Here is a 19,118-nt window from a genome sequence, read left to right on the forward strand (position 1 = left end):
CTGTTTACCAAGTCTTACTAAATTTCATTAGTCAAGCCTACAACTTGCATGAAGGAGTACATGATTGTCTGGCCAATATAGAAGAAATTCCACTTCACTAGATCCATGCTAATAGTTTTTGCTTTGGATGAATTCACAAGAATGGTCCTTGCATACTTGTGTTTGTTTCAATCCCAAGCCACATGTGTTTTTGTCAAATGATTTGAATTCTTGTTCAATTTGAACGGACCCAAAAGAAAACATGTCAAACTACAGACCTGAGATGAAGAATAACAACAGAAAGAAGCCGAAATCAAGATTTCAACCCATCAACATTATCAATGGAACCATTTTCATCTTGCAAACCTATTGTGTCTTCCAGCCCTAGAGTGCAACTTTTGTTGGTTGTCGTATGTACAAAATATGTCATTTCTTATGACTGCAATATATTGACACTTGAAGGAGCATCCTGCTCTGTCATATCTAACTGTATTTTGGGTCCCTCAACAGCTAGAGCTTATGTTTTCTCCATAGCAGAAAGGACTAGCTCCTCAAGTGATGCAAATTCATTGTAAGAACCATTAATGACAGATGCCTTGATTTTCTGCATCCCAAATCTCACCTGTTTTGTTCCTTCAGAAATAATCATCCTTTTACCAATAGGTAGTTGGTCAGAACTACAATCTGATCTCCTAACTCGACTTATTAAATTTCTACATGTTGAAAAAACAAACATAAGTGATAATCATGACCAAAAAGAGCTTCTCTAAATGCACATAAATTTTTCCACACAAAAATGAAAAAACGGCAATAATATTTGTCTCACCTGCTTTTGGATATGTCAAGGCTAGACCCTGCCTCCAATGCTACTTGCTGAAGAGCTTTCACAATAATGTCTTCAAGTGGCATCATTCTTCAGCTTGCATGGTAAGCTTTTCAGCTCCGAGAGAAGCCAAACTGTGCAAAATACCAATAGCACTAAAATCTCGTTGGACTGGCATTGCTAGAGGCTTTGATACCTGCATCATTAATCTCCCATTGCTTTTATTAGTATTAGATAACATGGGATTCATTTGCCTTGGTAAACCTCCCTCCTTCATCGAGACCACTGAACCAAGATCATTTGCAAGAGCATGCAGGTGAACAGACCCTGGTACAAAGGAATTTATGGGACTGCACAATCCACCTGAGGCGTCTGGAGGAGAATTTTGAAAATTCTTTTCTTTCAGACCCCACTTTTGCATTAATGCTTCTGCCTCTACATCGTCTAGAATCCTAGCTCGTATTTTACTGTGTGTTGTCTTCATCGCTTTAAACTCTGATTCTGTAGCCAGCATTAATGATACCAATTTCAGTTCTTCATCTGAGCCACAATTATGTCTAGAAGATTGTGTGGAACTTGAGAGAGCAGGGACATAAAGTTCATGCCCACGGCTGCCTACTTCCGAGAAAGACCCTACCTGAAACTGCTGGCAAAGGCGTGCCCTAGTAGACCCTGTTTCACTTAAAGAGCCTAAACAAAAGAAACTATGAATATTATCTGCTAAAGTGGAAACAATGAATATTGGCCAATACACAGGCTGTGCTATTGCTTTGTAAAATATAGAGCCTATGTCCCCTGGCTTTTTCAATCAACAAGAAACATAACCTTGCATACTCTGTTTCGAATGAAAACTATTAATTTACCTCTAGATTTCTCTTCCAAGCCAAAGCTACTACATTCAACCCAACCTATATCTCCCCTCCTGATTAAGGCTTAAGATCTTCAGTGGACACAAGTCTGTCTATCTTTCACGAGCTATGCAACTCAGAGTTCCAGTGGCATCTATCTTTGCCTACTTCCAATCAGAAAATAATATAATTTTATGAATGCCCACAAACAACCAAGGGTTAGGTCAATGGGAGTAGATAGTAGAGTACAAATTTCATTTTTACACAGTCACTATTGTAAATATTTTATGTACTTCTAAATGCTTTACTAGCTTCACAACTAATATGGGAATGTTTAACTAAGGATAAAAGGCAATGAGGACCTATGGGCTATCCTAACTTTAACAAATATTTAACCAGATGTGAATGCTATATATCCTATTTGAAACAATTTGGGACTCATATACAAAATTATCCTATTTGAAACAATCTGAGACTCATATACAGAACAAACGGCCAAGTCACAAGAATTGAAAGTTCTATTCAAATTTCTTAGAAGTATAGTTCTCTTCAATGCCCATGGAATAAAGAAGATAAAAGAATATCACTGCATCGAGCATTTGCATTGACATTATACTTTCTCCTAGACTACCTAAAGAACAGAACCATCAGAAACAAATAAACAAAAATATGTGATTATAACTCCCTAAAAGATATTTTGACCCATGAGAATCTAAATGACCTAGCAAATTTCATAACTCTACTCAATCACAAGCATGATATTTTTAGCCAAATTTTCCTTTGACTCCCGATTAAAATCTATGTAAATTTAATTCTAGATAATCAAGAATAATATGCTCAAACGAGATTCAGATTACAGTTTTGATTAGCCTTTAAATTCAGACTCTGCTAGTTTCCTATGGGAGAAGAATATGTTTACCAAGTTTTACTAAATTTCATTAGTCAAGCCAAAAACTTGCATGAAGGAGTACATGATTGTCTGGCCAATATAGAAGAAATTCCGCTTCACTAGATCCATGCTAATAGTTTTTGCTTTGGATGAATTCACAAGAATGGTCCTTGCATACTTGTGTTTGTTTCAATCCCAAGCCACATGTGTTTTTTTCAAATGATCTGAATTCTTGTTCAATTTGAACAGACCCAAAAGAAAACATGTCAAACTACAGACCTGAGATGAAGAATAACAACAGAAAGAAGTCGAAATCAAGATTTCAACCCATCAACATTATCATTGGAACCATTTGCATCTTGCAAACCTATTGTGTCTTCCAACCCTAGAGTGCAACTTTTGTTGGTTGTCGTACTTACAAAATATGTCATTTCTTATGACTGCAATATATTGACACTTGAAGGAGCATCCTGCTCTGTCATATCTGACTGTATTTTGAGTCCCTCAACAGTTAGAGCTTTTGTTTTCTCCATAGCAGAAAGGACTAGCTCCTCAAGTGATGCAAATTCGTTGTAAGAACCGTTAATGACAGATGACTTGAGTTTCTGCGTCCCAAATCTCACCTGTTTTGTTCCTTCAGAAATAATCATCCTTTTACCAATAGGTAGTTGGTCAGAACTACAATCTGATCTCCTAACTCGACTTATTAAATTGCTACATGTTGAAAAAACAAACATAAGTGATAGTCATGACCAAAAAGAGCTTCTGAATGCACATAAATTTTTCCACACAAAAATGAAAAAACGGCGATAATATTTGTCTCACCTGCTTTTGGATATGTCAAGGCTAGACCCTGCTTCCAATGCTACTTGCTGAAGAGCTTTCACAGTAATGTCTTCAAGTGGCATCATTCCTCAGCTTGCATGGTAAGCTTTTCAGCTCCGAGAAGCCAAACTGTGCAAAATATCAACAACACTAAAATCTCTTTGGATTGGCATTGCTAGAGGCTTTGATACCTGCATCATTAATCTCCCATTGCTTTTATTAGTATTAGATAACATGGGATTCATTTGCCTTAGTAAACCTCCCTCCTTCATCGAGGCCACTGAAACAAGATCATTTGCAAGAGCATGTAGGTGAACAGACCCTGGTACAGAGGAATTTATGGGACTGCGCAATCCACCTGAGGCGTCTGGAGGAGAATTTTGAAAATTTTGTATCAATGCTTCTGCCTCTACATCGTCTAGAATCCTAGCTCGTATTTTACTGCGTGTTGTCTTCATCGCTTTAAGCTCTGATTCAGCAGCCAGCACTAATGATACCAATTTCAGTTCTTCATCTGAGCCACAATTATGTCTGGAAGTTTGTGTGGAACTTGAGAGAGCAGGGACATAAAGTTCATGCCCACGGCTGCCTACTTCCGAGAAAGACCCTTCCTGAAACTGGTGGCAAAGGCGTGCCCTAGTAGACCTTGTTTCATTTACATAGCCTAAACAAAACAAACTATGATCTTTATAAAGCATATTGAGGAATTCACTCTCAACCAAATCATCATCATCTCTATTAGAAGCCTTTCCCAAATTGTTGTGTCTCTCTTGTTTATGCTCATGAGACACTTCTGGAATAATCTACTTTTTGGAATAATCTAAAGCAACTTCTTGAAGATGATACTTGGTTCTATAGAAAATGATTAGGTATTAACAAACAGGTATTCTCTAACTGTAAGTTTTTCCTAACCAACCAGACAGAGGTATTCGCTCCCTGCACTCCGCGGCCCTCCTCATCCTCCATCCTCGTGCAGCAGCAACAGCAAAGAAGAAGGTATTCCCTCGCTACTCTCCTCATCCCCCTGCCAGCAAAAAGAAGGTATTCGTCCCTTTCGCCCCCGCACGTAACGAGAATTAATTAAATTTGTAATTAACTAAATTTATTTTAAAAGTTTTTTAATTAAATTGGACGGTATTGTATAACAATGCATCTCACGATTAAGATTAGGACAGAAAGATAGTTTGGGGAGTTGATTTCAGAGAGAAACACCTTAAAACATAAAAATATGAAAACAATTTATTTTGATATAACATTCTAAAAACATTTCAAAAACTAATAAAGAGGGCGGTAATTTTTTTTCACCTCCCTCGTTTCTTGATTGGACAACATGTTAAATCGGACGTCGTGCTTAGTGCGTTGAGCACCTCTAATTCTTCCATAAGCAACCAATGAATAAATATAGCGATAAGGAAGTGATCCCCTCTCTTCTTGAAATAATGGACGGTGCTACGTGTGGCACAGTGTGGGGCTGAAAAAATATTTGTGAACCGTTATATATGGGTAAGGGCTAACCAGCCTGTCATAGGGCATTAAATATCTTGGTACATGCATGCTTTACATGTCCGAAGCTTTTCACATAATTCTAGTTTACGGTTATGTGAAAAGCCCCGACAAAAATTTTGTAAAAGCAGAGACAAAGAGGTTACCACTTTCAAAAGGTATTCGTTGGCGTTATATCTACTCATTTCATTTGCTGGTTGTGGAAGTAGGGGTTCCCCATGCAAGTGAGTATGATGTCACGTTTTCCCTACTACACATATTCTCCTCTGGTCAATATATCAATGTTAATTCGAATTTCCATAATATATATTAATGTTAATTTGAAATAATGGTAATAAATGTAATTTTTTTGGTTTTTTCAGAAATTTGCATTTACGACAAATACATCAAAAATTAATTTCAGAATTTTCAAATTGTTTTTCTTCCGGGTAATTTTACTATTATTCCCTATGGCGGTGTCGTTTCCAACAGTAACCCAAGACTCTACCCAAGGCTGGTAACAGGTGGCGATGTCGTTCCCAACAGTCACCCAAAACTCTACCCGAGGCTGGTAACAGGAACCCAACAAGGATTTTATATAAATGTAGTCCAATATTGATCCAATATTGTGTGCTCTTATGACATGAATGTCTATTCTTCACGGTTTGAATCTGACAGATCGTCCTGTTGGTGATTCCTTACTAGACAAATTCAATTTTCTTCATATTGGAAGCTCATCTTCGTCCCTAGCATAAATATGGTCGAGGAGGAGGCATACAAAGTTTGTTCGCTGCCAAATAAGGCCCATTTAGTCCTACACGGTGGATAATATAGTTTTGAGGTTATTTTCTTTATATTGGAAGCTCATCTTCATCCCTAGCATAAATATGGCCGAGGAGGAGGCATACAAAGTTTTTTCGCTGCCAAATAAGGCCCATTTAGTCCTACACGGTGGATAATATAGTTTTGAGGTGTGCGTTAACCGTTGTTGCAGAAGCAGCAGAAGCCTGTCCAGTAGCTGCAAAAACAAAACAAACGCGATCATGCACATAAGTGTTTAAAGAAATTAGAATTTTGATGTTACAGCGCACAGATATATTAAAAAAAATCTTTAATATATATAATGAAATGGTCTTCTTGACCATCATTTTTTCGTTTGTTAATTTTTACCTGTATTTTTTTTGTTTCTCTGCTTAAATTCTGTTAATCAATTGATCATATCTTTACAATGCTTTAGTTAGACACCACCAACACGGAACCACTAGCTCTTCTACAATTGAGCTAGCCACCAATGTGCAACATCAAAGGAAGATTGCATATTTCTTGATTATAAGGGACATTGAATGGATCCTAGATCTGTGCAATGCGTAGTTACTACTTGGGAATGTGTAGTTACTACTTGGGAAGGTCTAGTTAATGTAATACTTTTTATTAGCCATTTAATCAATTGATCATATCTTTACAATGCTTTAGTTAGACACCACCAACACGGAACCACTAGCAATTCTACAATTGAGCTAGCCACCAATGTGCAACATCAAAGGAAGATTGCATATTTCTTGATTATAAGGGACATTGAATGGATCCTAGATCTGTGCAATGCGTAGTTACTACTTGGGGAAGGTCTAGTTAATGTAATACTTCTTATTAGCCATACTAGGGGACACTTCTTTTGCCCATTGAAAACCTATTGTGAAAAAATTTCATTTCTCTCAAATTCTTGTTCGGAATTGTTATATAGAATCTTTGAAACTTCAAAATTAACATCGTGGAACAAATTTAAGGAGATTATAACAACCATCTATAAGGAGTTGCATTGACAATGTTGTAGGAATTGTGGAAAACTTCTTTTATCCATTATCTACAAAGTAATTTAGTATAAAGTTCTGCAAGCATAATTATCGTATTTTATTATTTTCTCTCAAAAGAAGTCATAACCATCCGGTGCACAAATTTTGAGATATAGACAAACCCTTCCTTGCACATAAAAAGTATAGTAGCAGCAATATTGTTATAAGAGTAGTAACAACAACATCCTAATAGCTAAATTCTCGTGACATGATGATGTTTCATTTCCTATTCTTAGTTTTGTGTAGCAAGAATAGGTCGTATTTATTTTATTATTGTTGTCAAATGCCCTTGTCGTTGCTTGCATATTAAACACACTAATAATTTGGATATGCTACTTAAAATGGTAGATTTGAAAATGATCATGGAAAAACAAGAGATATATCGCATTTATAAATGTGGGTTCTCCCTTTCATCTGGTTAATTTTCCATTGTTGGTTAAATTGGAGCAACAACATCTTATCTTTATGGCTACTAGTCCTTGTGTGGTAGTAGCAAGACCTTTTATTGTTATTACTACTAGTTCTTGTGTGGAACCAATAAATACTTTTATCGTTCTTACTATGGGTTCTTGTGTGGTTGCAACAAATTATTTTACTGTTGAAAATTTTGAACCCTTCTCATGTATGAATATTGGAGTGGAGATTGATAAGAATGGTGAGGGAATGTTATAGAATGAAAAGGTAATGATACCTCACAAACTGAAGAGAGTGTCAACCTTTGAGAAAGGAAATGGAAATGGATGAGGAATTAGGATGGAATTATAAGTGTCTTTCCAAATACAAATCCACAGCATTGAATGAACTTAGCTTAAATAAAGGAAAAAGAAACATACCTACACCTACCTAATAGATATTATAACAATTCATTGATAAGTGTTGTAGCAACTCACTGGTAGGTGTTGTGGCAACTGGCTGATAGGAATTGTAGTAATTGAAGTAGAACCTATGATGGCACTTGTAACAATAGCAACTCCTGTAATAATCTACATGGAAATTTACAACAATTGTATATGATCAGGTGATCTATTTTTAACTCAAAAATGAAAGTTATTAGAAAGTCTTGAAACCATCTCCAAATAGAAGTTCTTGTTATTATGAATCAAACAACGTTCGTTTAACCTCAATTCAACACTGTATACTCAAGTTACCTTGTGATGATCATTTAGTGAAACAACTAAAATTGAGAAGGGCAGCGGACTCAGATTTTGTATTGCTGAGTTAGCAAGGTGACTCTGTAGGGTACGACCCAGTGACAAGTTAGAACATGGCAAGTTTTGGTTCACTGGTTTTTGGGCATATCTGATTGGTTCATGCTTAATTGAAGTGGACCAATGAATGGGTGCCACATGGCCTAGTCCTAGGATGCCATTTGGTAGCCCAATGTCACTTAAAAATTTGGTGTGGGTCAGTCGAAGGCCCAACCATATTTAGACCCCTCACCTCCTAGCTATCATTCTAGCGCTCTACCAACTCTGCTCACTGTGGTGCTTGTTATATTATGGGTAGAACCAATACTTGAAACTTTATGTCTCCATCATTTGGAAAGAGGGGTCAGGATGCTAGTCCCAACCCCCGGTCACTTTATTTCCACACAACCCTTGGCTGAGTTTTCGAAGGAGCTCACCAAAGAGGGTTTTCGTAATGACCCTTAGCCCTCGTTCGTGTCCACCACATGCAACCATGACACGGAGCAAAAGGAGCTATCGATGGTGGGGCTAGGGAAACGCCCTAATCCTTTGTCTGATGCACACCCATAGGACCATCGTTTGTAGGTTTAGGTGCCAATGATAGGAGATTGAGGCAAGGGGCCAGCCACAACTCCTATGGACCATTACGTCACTGCACGCCAGGAGATACGGAGCTCGATGGGAAGACTAGGCTATTAGTCCGACCCTCAGTTTGATGGCGCTAATATGACCACATGTATGACATTGAGGGGATTAAGTGGCAGGGGTAGGCATTAAGGCAGAACCCTCAGCCCTGTGTGCCAATATGACTGCAATTTTTGGACTTGTGGGGTGGTTGGAAAATTTAATCATCCAACAGAATGCATTGGTGGAAAGCGAAATTGTCGCTCATTTAAAAAATTTTGGGGGTAAATTGTAGAACAATTACACATAAGGTCCAATTTGTAGGATGATTGACAGTCTTGTTCACGATAGAGGTGAAGAGCTCATAGATTTTAGAGTTTTAGGCCAAATTGAGCTCAGAAAGAGTCCACTTAGCATTTTCTCGATGTTTTGAATCCATTGGTGACCTCTAATGTCTAATTTAGGCACATCTAAGTAGCCTTTGTGCATGCTTTAGAATAAAGGTGTATTGATCAGTCAAGGTTTGGAAGATTTTCTGTAAGGTATTTGGGCTTGGAGAACACCTTGTAGGGGTATTCTCACCTTCATAAGTCTACTGCAACAATTGCAACATAGGGTTCAGCTCAGGTTTTAACTTCTCTCAACATCAAGTTTTATTTATGTGCTTCAATGTGGAATTGAAGCATTCACATGCTCTTTTTAACTCATTTCATTTGGAGTATGTCATATTTGTAGGAGATGTGTTGTGTTGTTGTTGTTTGTGAGAGTTCTTTGCAGGAGGACATTACCTTTTAGGGGTAATAGCCACCTATTTACTTGCAGAAAACATTTATGTACTTCATTTGATACTAAATATGAGTGGTGTACTCATGTTGACAGGCCCAGAGATGTAGCCCAGGAGGGGTGAACTCTGTCAACAAACATTTTGTTATGCTCTTTATTATGATTACATGGATTATGTGTTTTTATGTTCATTATGGGAAGTTACATATGAATATTAATTCATGACTTCAAGAGACATTGGAAAAACTTTTTGTTTCAAGGCCCATTTTTACCTTGTAAAGTGTCAACATGGTCCTAATTTTTTTTATTCGATTTTGGAAAAAAAGAAAAAAGTTAACTACTCTAATTTCAGATCAGTTTGGTATCAGAGCACCACTTGACCAAGTTGAAAAAATGGGCAGCCAAGAGTCTCCAAGAGCTACAGGAGCAAAGTTTGGCTCTTTGTATGGACAACATAGAGTTGAGAAGGATGTTATAAATATATGAAGAGGAGAAGATGAACATATGTTTTTCATAAAAGCAAGTGCTTGATGATCAAAAGGTGAAAATATGAATGACAAGTTTAAGGAGGTAATCGAAATCTCAAGTACCATTCCTTCCATTTACGTGCATAACACTTATTTTTCAATGTTTGATCAACATACCAAAGGATTAGGTATGAATTTTCTTTCCACGATGGATTATGAAGGTGGATGCCTTGACATAAGTGGCCAAGATATTGTCAATCCATTTATGGCTCAGGGGAGACCGAAGTATCATGGATTGGGTTATGGTTGAAGGGAGTTTGGAGAATGCCCCAGACGGCTTGAGGAACATCAACCATCTGAGGATGAGATGTCACCACCTTGTGAAAATGTTAATTCATTTCCCAAGTGCATGGAAATTTTGAATAATTGTGGAATAAGTACCCTAGTACATTTTGTAATGCATTTGACGATTGTGTGGATATATGTGAGATACATATGATTATGGTTAAAAGAACGAATCAAATTTTTGGCATCAAGCATAATGACTCTCCTTCAGATGAGAGAACTTCTATGTGAGAAAACAAGAGGAAGCTCTTATGTACTCATTGCAAGATGCATGGACATAACATTGAACGATGTTTGAAGTTACATTCAAAGATTCTTTCAAATAAAGGTAAAGAGATTGTGCTACATAACGCAAGGGAAATAAGAGGTGGTAAAGAAGACATAACAATCCTAAGCGACCTTCAAGACAATGATGATGAAAGAAGAGAACCCATAAATTTATTGTAAATTTGTTTTGTAAAGCGAACAATCATTAACTATGTTCAACAAGTAGAAGTTTTTCATTGATGTATGTATTTTCTTGTTATAGTCCACATGTTATAGGACTTTTATGAATGTACAAGATTTCCGTTCAAGGATGTCTACATGTTTGTCATATGTTCACTCATACAAGTATTAGATTTCAAACTTGTGTGTATAGAATCTTTGTTTTCAAGATTGTATAAGATGACTATGTTTTGTAGGCAAGGTCAATCATATCATGCAACATTTTGCAGCACTGTACTTTTTATGTACAAGCTCACCTTGAAGACATTAAAGAAAGTTTATTTTTCTTTTTAATTCCAAGATGGAGTTAAGTTTTTCTTCAAAAGTTTAAATTCAATATGAACTATTTTTGAGCCATGTAAAGATCAAAGCAAAGAGAGTGTTCATATTCCACTCATCATTCTTTTGTTCTTGCAACAACAATAAGGATCTTCACTAATTTTTTTCCAAGACAACAGGTCTTCATGAAGAAGATAGGTGAAGTGCCTTGATTGGGGCTTGAAGGACACCAATTGAAAATTTTCCATTTTAGATTGAGTTTTTAGGTGTTTTTGAGTTCTAGCCTCTTTGTATTAACTAGGAAAGTAAACTTTTGGAGTCCAAAAGTTCCTAGTTGGGAGGTGTGATCAAATTTTATCTCAAAAATGAAAGTGCTTAAATAAATAAAAATAATTTCATTATTTTCTCAATATTTTAAATTTATTGTTACTCTTTTTATTCATTCCTTTGTCTTGATCATATTTTTTTGTTTTTTTTTCTAAAGACTAACAAAACTTGAGAGTTTGAAACATTGATACTAAAACTATTTATGTGATAGATTTAGAAGAATTTCACATATTACAAAGTTGTTTAGCACACCTTTATGTTTAGTACATCCACTTATCCATGTGAACAACAACCAGATATGTCATATTTCTCTATGATCTAGATATCCGGTCACCGCTTGCGCTTTCTCCATATGAACGTAGAAACAAACATTCCACTTATATAATATTCATCTGGAAAACGATAGTTATTCGGACACGAATAACTATATTCTCCGTTCCCTGAGAACGAGTATTTCATAATTAAGGTTGAGACTGAATATCCGGAATAAATGGCAGATCAATCACACCTTGGTGATTGGCATTTCAACATCTTTTTCCTTTTCTTCTTGTTTAAAATGTACTGCGTTTCTAATCATTTTTTGTTCTCTGCATTTTGATAAAGGTTTTCTAATATTTTCTTTCCATTGTTGTGATTTTTATATTGATTGGCGAATGTTTTCTAAAAATGATATTGCAATTACAGAAAAAAGGCAAGCAGATTATAATTTATTTAAAAATATTTCACTTCATAGTTGAGTTTTTTTTAAATCCGAGAAGCGGTCAAGTTTCGACTGGTAAATTCGTTACTAAGGTACCCAGTTAGATCTACTCTTGAAAGCCTTTAGCTGTGGGAATATTGAGAAATTTTAGAAAATAGAAGAACTGTATCCTCAGTAATTATATTATTACATATACAAAGCACTGGTTGAAACTTTTAATTACTATTTATACAAAGCACTGGTTGAAGTTATTTCCACCAAACTCAACAAACGCTATAGTTTGGCCTTGGGAGACCTCAAACTTTCGATTGAAATACCTGTTTCGCCGCTGTCCAGGGGGATCACCTTCTGTAACCTCTGTTCGCGGGAGCTCCACAGTGAATTTGTTCAATGGTTGGATTTTGAATTGCCCGGATTTGAGCCTCCACGGAGGGTTGGTAAATGTCATTAATACACCTAAGTGGAGGCGGGCAGCTTGGCTGGCAGGAACAGGGCAGACGGCAGAGTCGCCGGAGCTGGGTGACCCGTATTCGCCCGGAGGTTGGAGATGGGATGCATGTAACATGCGGCATGATCCGAGATGCGATGACGTCAACCGGGGCTGTCACGAAGGTGTAAGGACATAGTATTTATAATGGTATAGGGTAGGAAATAGGAACTGCCGGATCTGACACCCCTCCTCGAGGCCTCCACCAAACTTACCAATCACAATGTCTTCAAAAAGCCTTCATCCAACCACTCAGGAGAGGGGATGGCACGATAAACCAAGCAACACCTCGGCAGGGACCAGCGGGAGGACCAGGGCTCAGCAATCCGCCCCAAACACGTACAAACCAAAAACTAAGAAATACCAACACTAGAAATCAAAGTCCCTGAAATAGCTGCATCCAGGGTGTATATGCAAGAGCATGTCCTCATTTCGCAGGAAAAGAAGGCTCTCAACTGGTGGATACAACAAACATGGCGCCTAGCAAAAGAAAGCATCAAGCTGCGGCGATCCAAACTGAGGCCATTTATTCGTGCAATAATACTCTAAATTTAGCGAATTCATTTGTGCAATAATAATAGCAAGGAAATTAATTAAAAAAAATCAAAATGTTAAAACCAGATAAGACATGTGAATTTTCTTTTAATAAAACAACATGTTCTGCGTGCAAAAACAATTTTTAAGAAAAAAAGAGAAAGTTCCAAACCAAATTGCATTTTCGTCAGTCCCCACCTTTGGACTCATGCATGCCACACAGTTGGACCCATTCATTCGTGCAATAATCCTCTAAACTGAGGCAATCCATTCGTGCAATAATACTCTAAACTCGGCGCATTCATTCGTGCAATACAAGGAAATCAAAAATGAAAAAGCCATCCAGTGTACATAGATTCAAAAAATTCAAAACGTTAAAACCATGCAATTGGAGCCCATTTCACTACACAGTTGACAGAAAAATAGTTGCAATATTTATTAGAAATTCGACAAGCCCTATACTACTGAAGGAGTTGCTCCGAGATCTTTACAAAATTATTCAACCAGAACAAACCATTGGCCTTAGTGTTTCAAAGCCGGTCCAGTATTAGAAATTGACGAATCCAAACAAAAAAAAGTATACCACTAATAGTTTCTAAACAAATTCTCGTCTACAATAAAAGCAAACACCACGGCACAGAAATATATATACTCTTTTTGCACCAATTCCCTAGAATCAATCAAAGGCCCACTGATTTTCACGCCTGATCTCCTCCTCCTCTTCAGGAGTAAAATCATTCCTTATGTTGAAAGTTCTGCGTATTTCTTCTGGCGTTTTCCCTTTTATCATGTCGGCAACAGTCCGACATGCAAGATCTAGCAGATTTTTTATGTTTAAGTAATTAGCAGCCTGCAAAAACCCGGAAAGCTTAATAAGCCAAAATTTCCGTAAAATATACAAATGTATCTATAGCCTGGACAAGCATATACATGTGCTAAGCATTACTAAAGAAAGCGACGAAGATATTGCAGAACAATTGCATGGAATGAGACTACACAGAGATTTCTAGCATTGAAGGATCTCAGAAATTAAAAAAACAATTAATTGATGGAACATTGATTTACTGGAGAAGCCATCGGTAACTGTACTCAGAGGTTCCAAACAATTTGGTTGGGTTGGGGTAATTCAGGTAGATTAGACCCCTCAAAACAACAAATAAGAAAAGCGATAGTTTGTTTCAAAGAATACCAAACCATCAAATAAGAGTTTCTAAGAGAATACCAGGATAAGGTCGAACAAAGTCGCCTGATCGACTTTTACGAATTCTTCATCCCAAGTCTTGATTTCGTCCTCCGAAATGGCCGATTTCTCATGTGCGCGGTTCTGAGCATCGACATGGTACTTGCAGTATTGGATGACCTTCGAGAGTATCGCACTAGAAACGTTTGGCAGCGGAATAGCATTGGCGGTGCCAGTGTCCTCGATCATGTACTTGATGGTCTGAGATTCAAATGCCACAGCCTCAGTGACATCAAACAATTCGCCATCTGAGCTCTTCAAACTCACCTTGCTTTCCGAGGCCATGGCTCCCCAACTAAAAAGTTGATCCGAATAAAAGATGATCTGAATAAAAAGAAAGGACTGAATTTCTGTGTATAAGCGAAGAGAACTCGAGAAAGTATGAACGAACTTTTGCTCGATCAATATGAGATGAGCGATATGTGGTAAGGGCAATAAGTCCATATATTTATAGCCTGATTGATTACCCAAATAACCATGCCATGGGCCATTCGCTGCCTTTTTTAATTATTTTTTCTTAACTCTAGTTAACATAACCCAAATCTGGAGCTTTTAGGGTTTTCTTATTTTATTGTTTTATACCCGCTAATTGTTTTCGATTCATGCTCCACCTATTTTATTTTAGTGTATTAGTGGGCCAAATTGCATCTGAAATTACTCTTTGCTAAAAATAGCTAGTACCTCCCGTTTAGCTTAAATGTAGTTAATAAAACAAAAGAATTAACAAAGACAAAAAATCATCATAAAAATAAAACAAATAATAAAATATTATACTATTGAATGTCATCACCAAAAAATAAGAAATATGATTAACTAATATTATTTATTGAGCCGAGGGATGTGTAAGTTTATCCGCCATTTGTTCCCTTTAAAATAAAAATAAAAATTATATTGTAAACAGAAAAATAATGTTGGCTATAATAAGAAAAATAAGTAAAAAAATGTGTTTTCAAAAATATTTCAACAAGAAATTTAAATAAACTAATTGAAGATCTATGTTAACTAATTTATGTTCATAAAATTGTTTTTTTTTTACAGAAACGAGTAGGTTGATGTATTAATTCTTGGCTGGAAAGCCATAATTCAGATTACAAAGAGGTGCACAGAGATCAGATTTCTCTTCTATCAGGATCCAATTGACTTCCCCTCCACTAAGCCTGCGATTTTTACTAGCTGTAGTTCTTGTAACTTTATCTATCTTTCCTAAATTGCTGATACAAACAAACTGCTTCATTAAAAGGCAGTAAAACATTTTAAACAGGCTATTTAAGGGATGGGGTCCCAGCTTTCGTCTCCATCTCTTAGGAGCGCTCCAGGGGGGAGAAGCACCGCTTTGTTGGCTTCAGCATCGGCTTCTTTATTGTTTTCTCTCTTAACATGAAGGAACTCCAGATTCTGGAAAGTGTTTGTCAGGACTCTAATTCTGCTCAGGAGTCTTGATAATCTTAAATCTGAGGGAGAGGATTTATCCACCATGGCCTTAATTATGGACTGGGAGTCCCCAAAAATAATTGCATCTTTGATGCCCAGAGATATGAGCATCTTGAGTCCCTGGAGGAGAGCCAAGGCTTCAGCTTGAATGCTGGAGTTGAAGCCCACTCCCCAAGCATATCTAGATTCGATTCTGCCATCTGCATTTTTAATGACACCACCTGCTCCAGAACTGCCGGGATTGCCCTTTGCGGCTTCGTCAAAGAAAATAGTTTTTCTTGCCTTCTTTTTACATAACTCAACGAGTTCTGAGTGCCACCAAGATACATGCGCATCCAATTTGCAAATAGGTCTGAGCAATGATTAGGAGTAGTGAAGTCAGTGTTCAGGGGACTCAACGCCTCCTTCCAAAGAGCAGCTGCGAATTTGTAGGAGAGCATCAAATGAGCGGCTGTTTCTTCATGTTCTTCGCACAGCGAGTAGTGTGAGGGACCGTTAACGCCTCTTTTGCGAAGTCTGTCTTCAGTCAATATCCTGTGATGGCAAAGAAGCCAGCAAAACATATCTATCTTGAGGATCGTTGAATGGGACCAGATCCCCTGCCAAGGCCTCGGATCAAGCGGCACGTTCGGATGTTGAGTGAGCTGTTTGTAGCCCTGCGAGACTGTGTACTTACCCAGGATCGATCCCCATCCTCGTGCGTCTGCTTTGCTGATGTTTAATGGAGCTTTGCCTTTTAAGTGGATGAGGAGGTTGGAGTATTCTTTGGACATATGCGATGGCACCTCAAGATTTCCCCAACTCTGCTAGTTGTTGTTTTCCCATTGAGATAAGTCCCACAACGTTTTGACGCCAGCTCTATCCACCCAATATTTTAACAGTATCAGAGAACGATCATCAATGATGGGGTCGCTGCCCATAACGCGGTCCTCCCAAATGTTAATACGCTTCCCATTTCCAGGGATCCAGTGCATGTGCTGTTTGATTAAGGCAGAGGCTCTGTCACACAACTTATGAATCATAGTTCCAGGGGTGGTGATAGGATTGTCAAGGTAGCGGGCTCTCTGCCCACGGAAGTACTTTTTCCATAACACAAGCTGAGCCCAACCCAGATTTGGAGCAATTATCCTCCATAACAGCTTTGCGCCCAAAGAAATATTTTGCTTGTTGATATTCTTGAATTGCAGTCCCCCTTCCATTCTGGGTAAGGAGATTGTGTCCCAGCTTACTAATGGAATTCTCTTCTCGTTAGCTTTCCCACCTTTCCAAAAACAAATCTTGATATACTCCTTAATTTTCCTTGTGATGCCAAGAGGAGCCATCATCACTGTAGCCTGATAGATGGGAAGGCTATTTAGAATAGCTTTTATTAACACAGTCTTACCTGCTAGGTTGAGCCAGTTGTATCCCCAAGAACAGATTTTCGACTTGATTTTTTCCAGCAGAGGCAACCAGTCTTTACTGAGGGATCTTTTTTGGAAGACATGCAGACCCAGATATTTGAAGGATGACCAAGCAAAGGAGGCTACAAAACCAAAGCAGTTAGAAATGGCTTGGATCATTCTTGCCTTTATATTCCAGCAGAAAATGTGACATTTGCCTTTATTGAGATTACTTCCTGAGTCCTCACAATAGACATCCAGCACTTGAATTTTTTAGCCGAAGGAAGGGAGGCAGCGCCCAGGAGAAGAGTGTCATCCGCGAACAATGCATGGTTTATGCTTTTGACGCCTCTTACGATGCTTATTCCCATTATTTCTTGATCTGCCTTCTTTTTATTCAAAAGGAAACTAAGGACGGAGGCTTGGAGGACGAAGAGCAAGGGTGATAGAGGGCACCCTTACCTCAGCCCTCTAGAGGCTTTGAAAAAGTCTATGGCCCTCTCGTTCACCAAAGGGGCGATCCAAGGCTCACTGGTACATGCCTTGATCCAGGTAGTGAATTTGGGGCCAAACCCAAATTTGTGCAAGACATCCAACAGAAATCTGTGCCTTACCCTATCAAAGGCGCTTTCAAGGTCCAGTTTGACAACCATACCTTTCTCTTTCCGGGTCAAGCTTGAGTGGATCACCTCTTGGACCAGGATAAAGTTGTCCACTATCTGTCTTCCTTGAATGAAACCTCCCTGATTCTCTGGAATAATGGAAGGAAGAATAGATTTCAACCTGTTGGCAATCACTTTTGTTATCAGTTTGTAACCTATGTTACAAAGGGAGATAGGGCGAAATCTGGAGAAAGTGTTGGCTCCTTTTTCCTTAGGGATAAGGGATAAGAAAGCCGAGTTGGTACTTCCTCCTATTTTCTGACAAGCTTGAGATTTTCGAACCATTTTGCCTAAATCTTTTTCCACAATCTGCCAGCAAGTCTGCAAGAATCTGGCAGTGAAGCCATCTGGGCCCGGAGCCTTGTCAGGCTCCATGGCGAATAGAGCGGATTTAATTTCATCATTAGTGACATCTGCTTCCAAGAATTGGTTATTTCTGGCCGAGATCAGAGTGGGTACCTCATTCACTAAGGATGAGGTCTGCCCCTGGCCCTCTTTTTCACTATACAAACTTTTGAAATGAAGGAAGGCAACATTTTTAATGCTTTGGATATCTCTGTGGGTGTTGTTCTCTTCCTTGATTTCAGAGATGGAGTTGAAATTTTTTCGAGCTTGGGATTGATTGTGAAAGAAAGTAGAGTTCCTATCTCCTACCTTGAGCCAAAGCCTACGAGATTTGACCCTCCAATACTCTTCCTCGGCCAAGCTTGCTTTTAGAAGCTTTTGCTGGAGCTCAGCCTCCTTATCAAGGACTTCTTTTGTGATCACTTCATTTTCTGCATTCAGATGGTGGTTCTCGAGGCATTCTTGAATCTTTTTCCTTTCCACTATTGGATTGGGAAGGGATTTAGCCCAAGTTTTCAATGCAGACTTCACTCTCCTAAGCTTTTCTTCCCAAACGAAGAAGGCAGAGCCGTTGACAGGCTGCTTCCATGTGTTTTTTACTAGTTGCATAAAGGTTTGCTCCTTGACCCATAGGGGGTTGAATTTAAAAGGAATAGGGCCTTGATCCATATGGGCCACGAGAGCAAGTTTGATGGGTCTATGATCAGATACGCTGCAAGGGAGAATATGCATTCTAGATTCTAAACCAAGAAGAAGAAAAGAACTTTGAATAAGAAATCTGTCTAACCTTGCAGCAATGTGACCCGGGCCGAGCCTTCTGTTAGACCAGGTGTATTTGCCCGATGAGGGTTTGAATAAAATATTTTTGTGTTTTATATAAAAAGAATAATCAATGTGGGTTATCAATAAAATATTTTAATACGAATTAATATTGACATATACTTTAAAATACATTATTAATAATCAAGAAACATTTTAACTTGAATGCACATGTTGTGGAAATTATTTTAATGTCAATTATGTATATATTTACGATGTAAGGCATTCCCCTTCGAAATCAACTCCCCCCTTATTGCACCGTAAGATTATATGTTAGACGATTGAGAAAAGCTGAACCATTCGATCATGAGAAAGTATTTATGA

The 19,118-nt window shown here is 38.0% G+C and overlaps 1 protein-coding gene across 1 annotated transcript; it reads right to left on the reverse strand.

Moving 5' to 3' along the window:
• Positions 1 to 13,477: 13,477 nt before the first annotated feature.
• LOC149172451 (SKP1-like protein 1B) lies at positions 13,478 to 14,440 on the reverse strand. Its single transcript, XM_089427718.1, has 2 exons — positions 14,138 to 14,440; positions 13,478 to 13,765 (listed from the first exon to the last, which is right to left on the reverse strand). The coding sequence occupies exons 1-2, from the start codon at positions 14,438 to 14,440 to the stop codon at positions 13,592 to 13,594; spliced, it is 477 nt and encodes a 158-aa protein (XP_089283844.1). The 3' UTR covers positions 13,478 to 13,591.
• Positions 14,441 to 19,118: the final 4,678 nt, after the last annotated feature.

Source organism: Pinus tabuliformis, chromosome 4_2, assembly GCF_031772625.1.
Source record: "Pinus tabuliformis cultivar Carrire ecotype Pingquan chromosome 4_2, CPIR1, whole genome shotgun sequence".
Classification (NCBI taxonomy): domain Eukaryota; kingdom Viridiplantae; phylum Streptophyta; class Pinopsida; order Pinales; family Pinaceae; genus Pinus; species Pinus tabuliformis.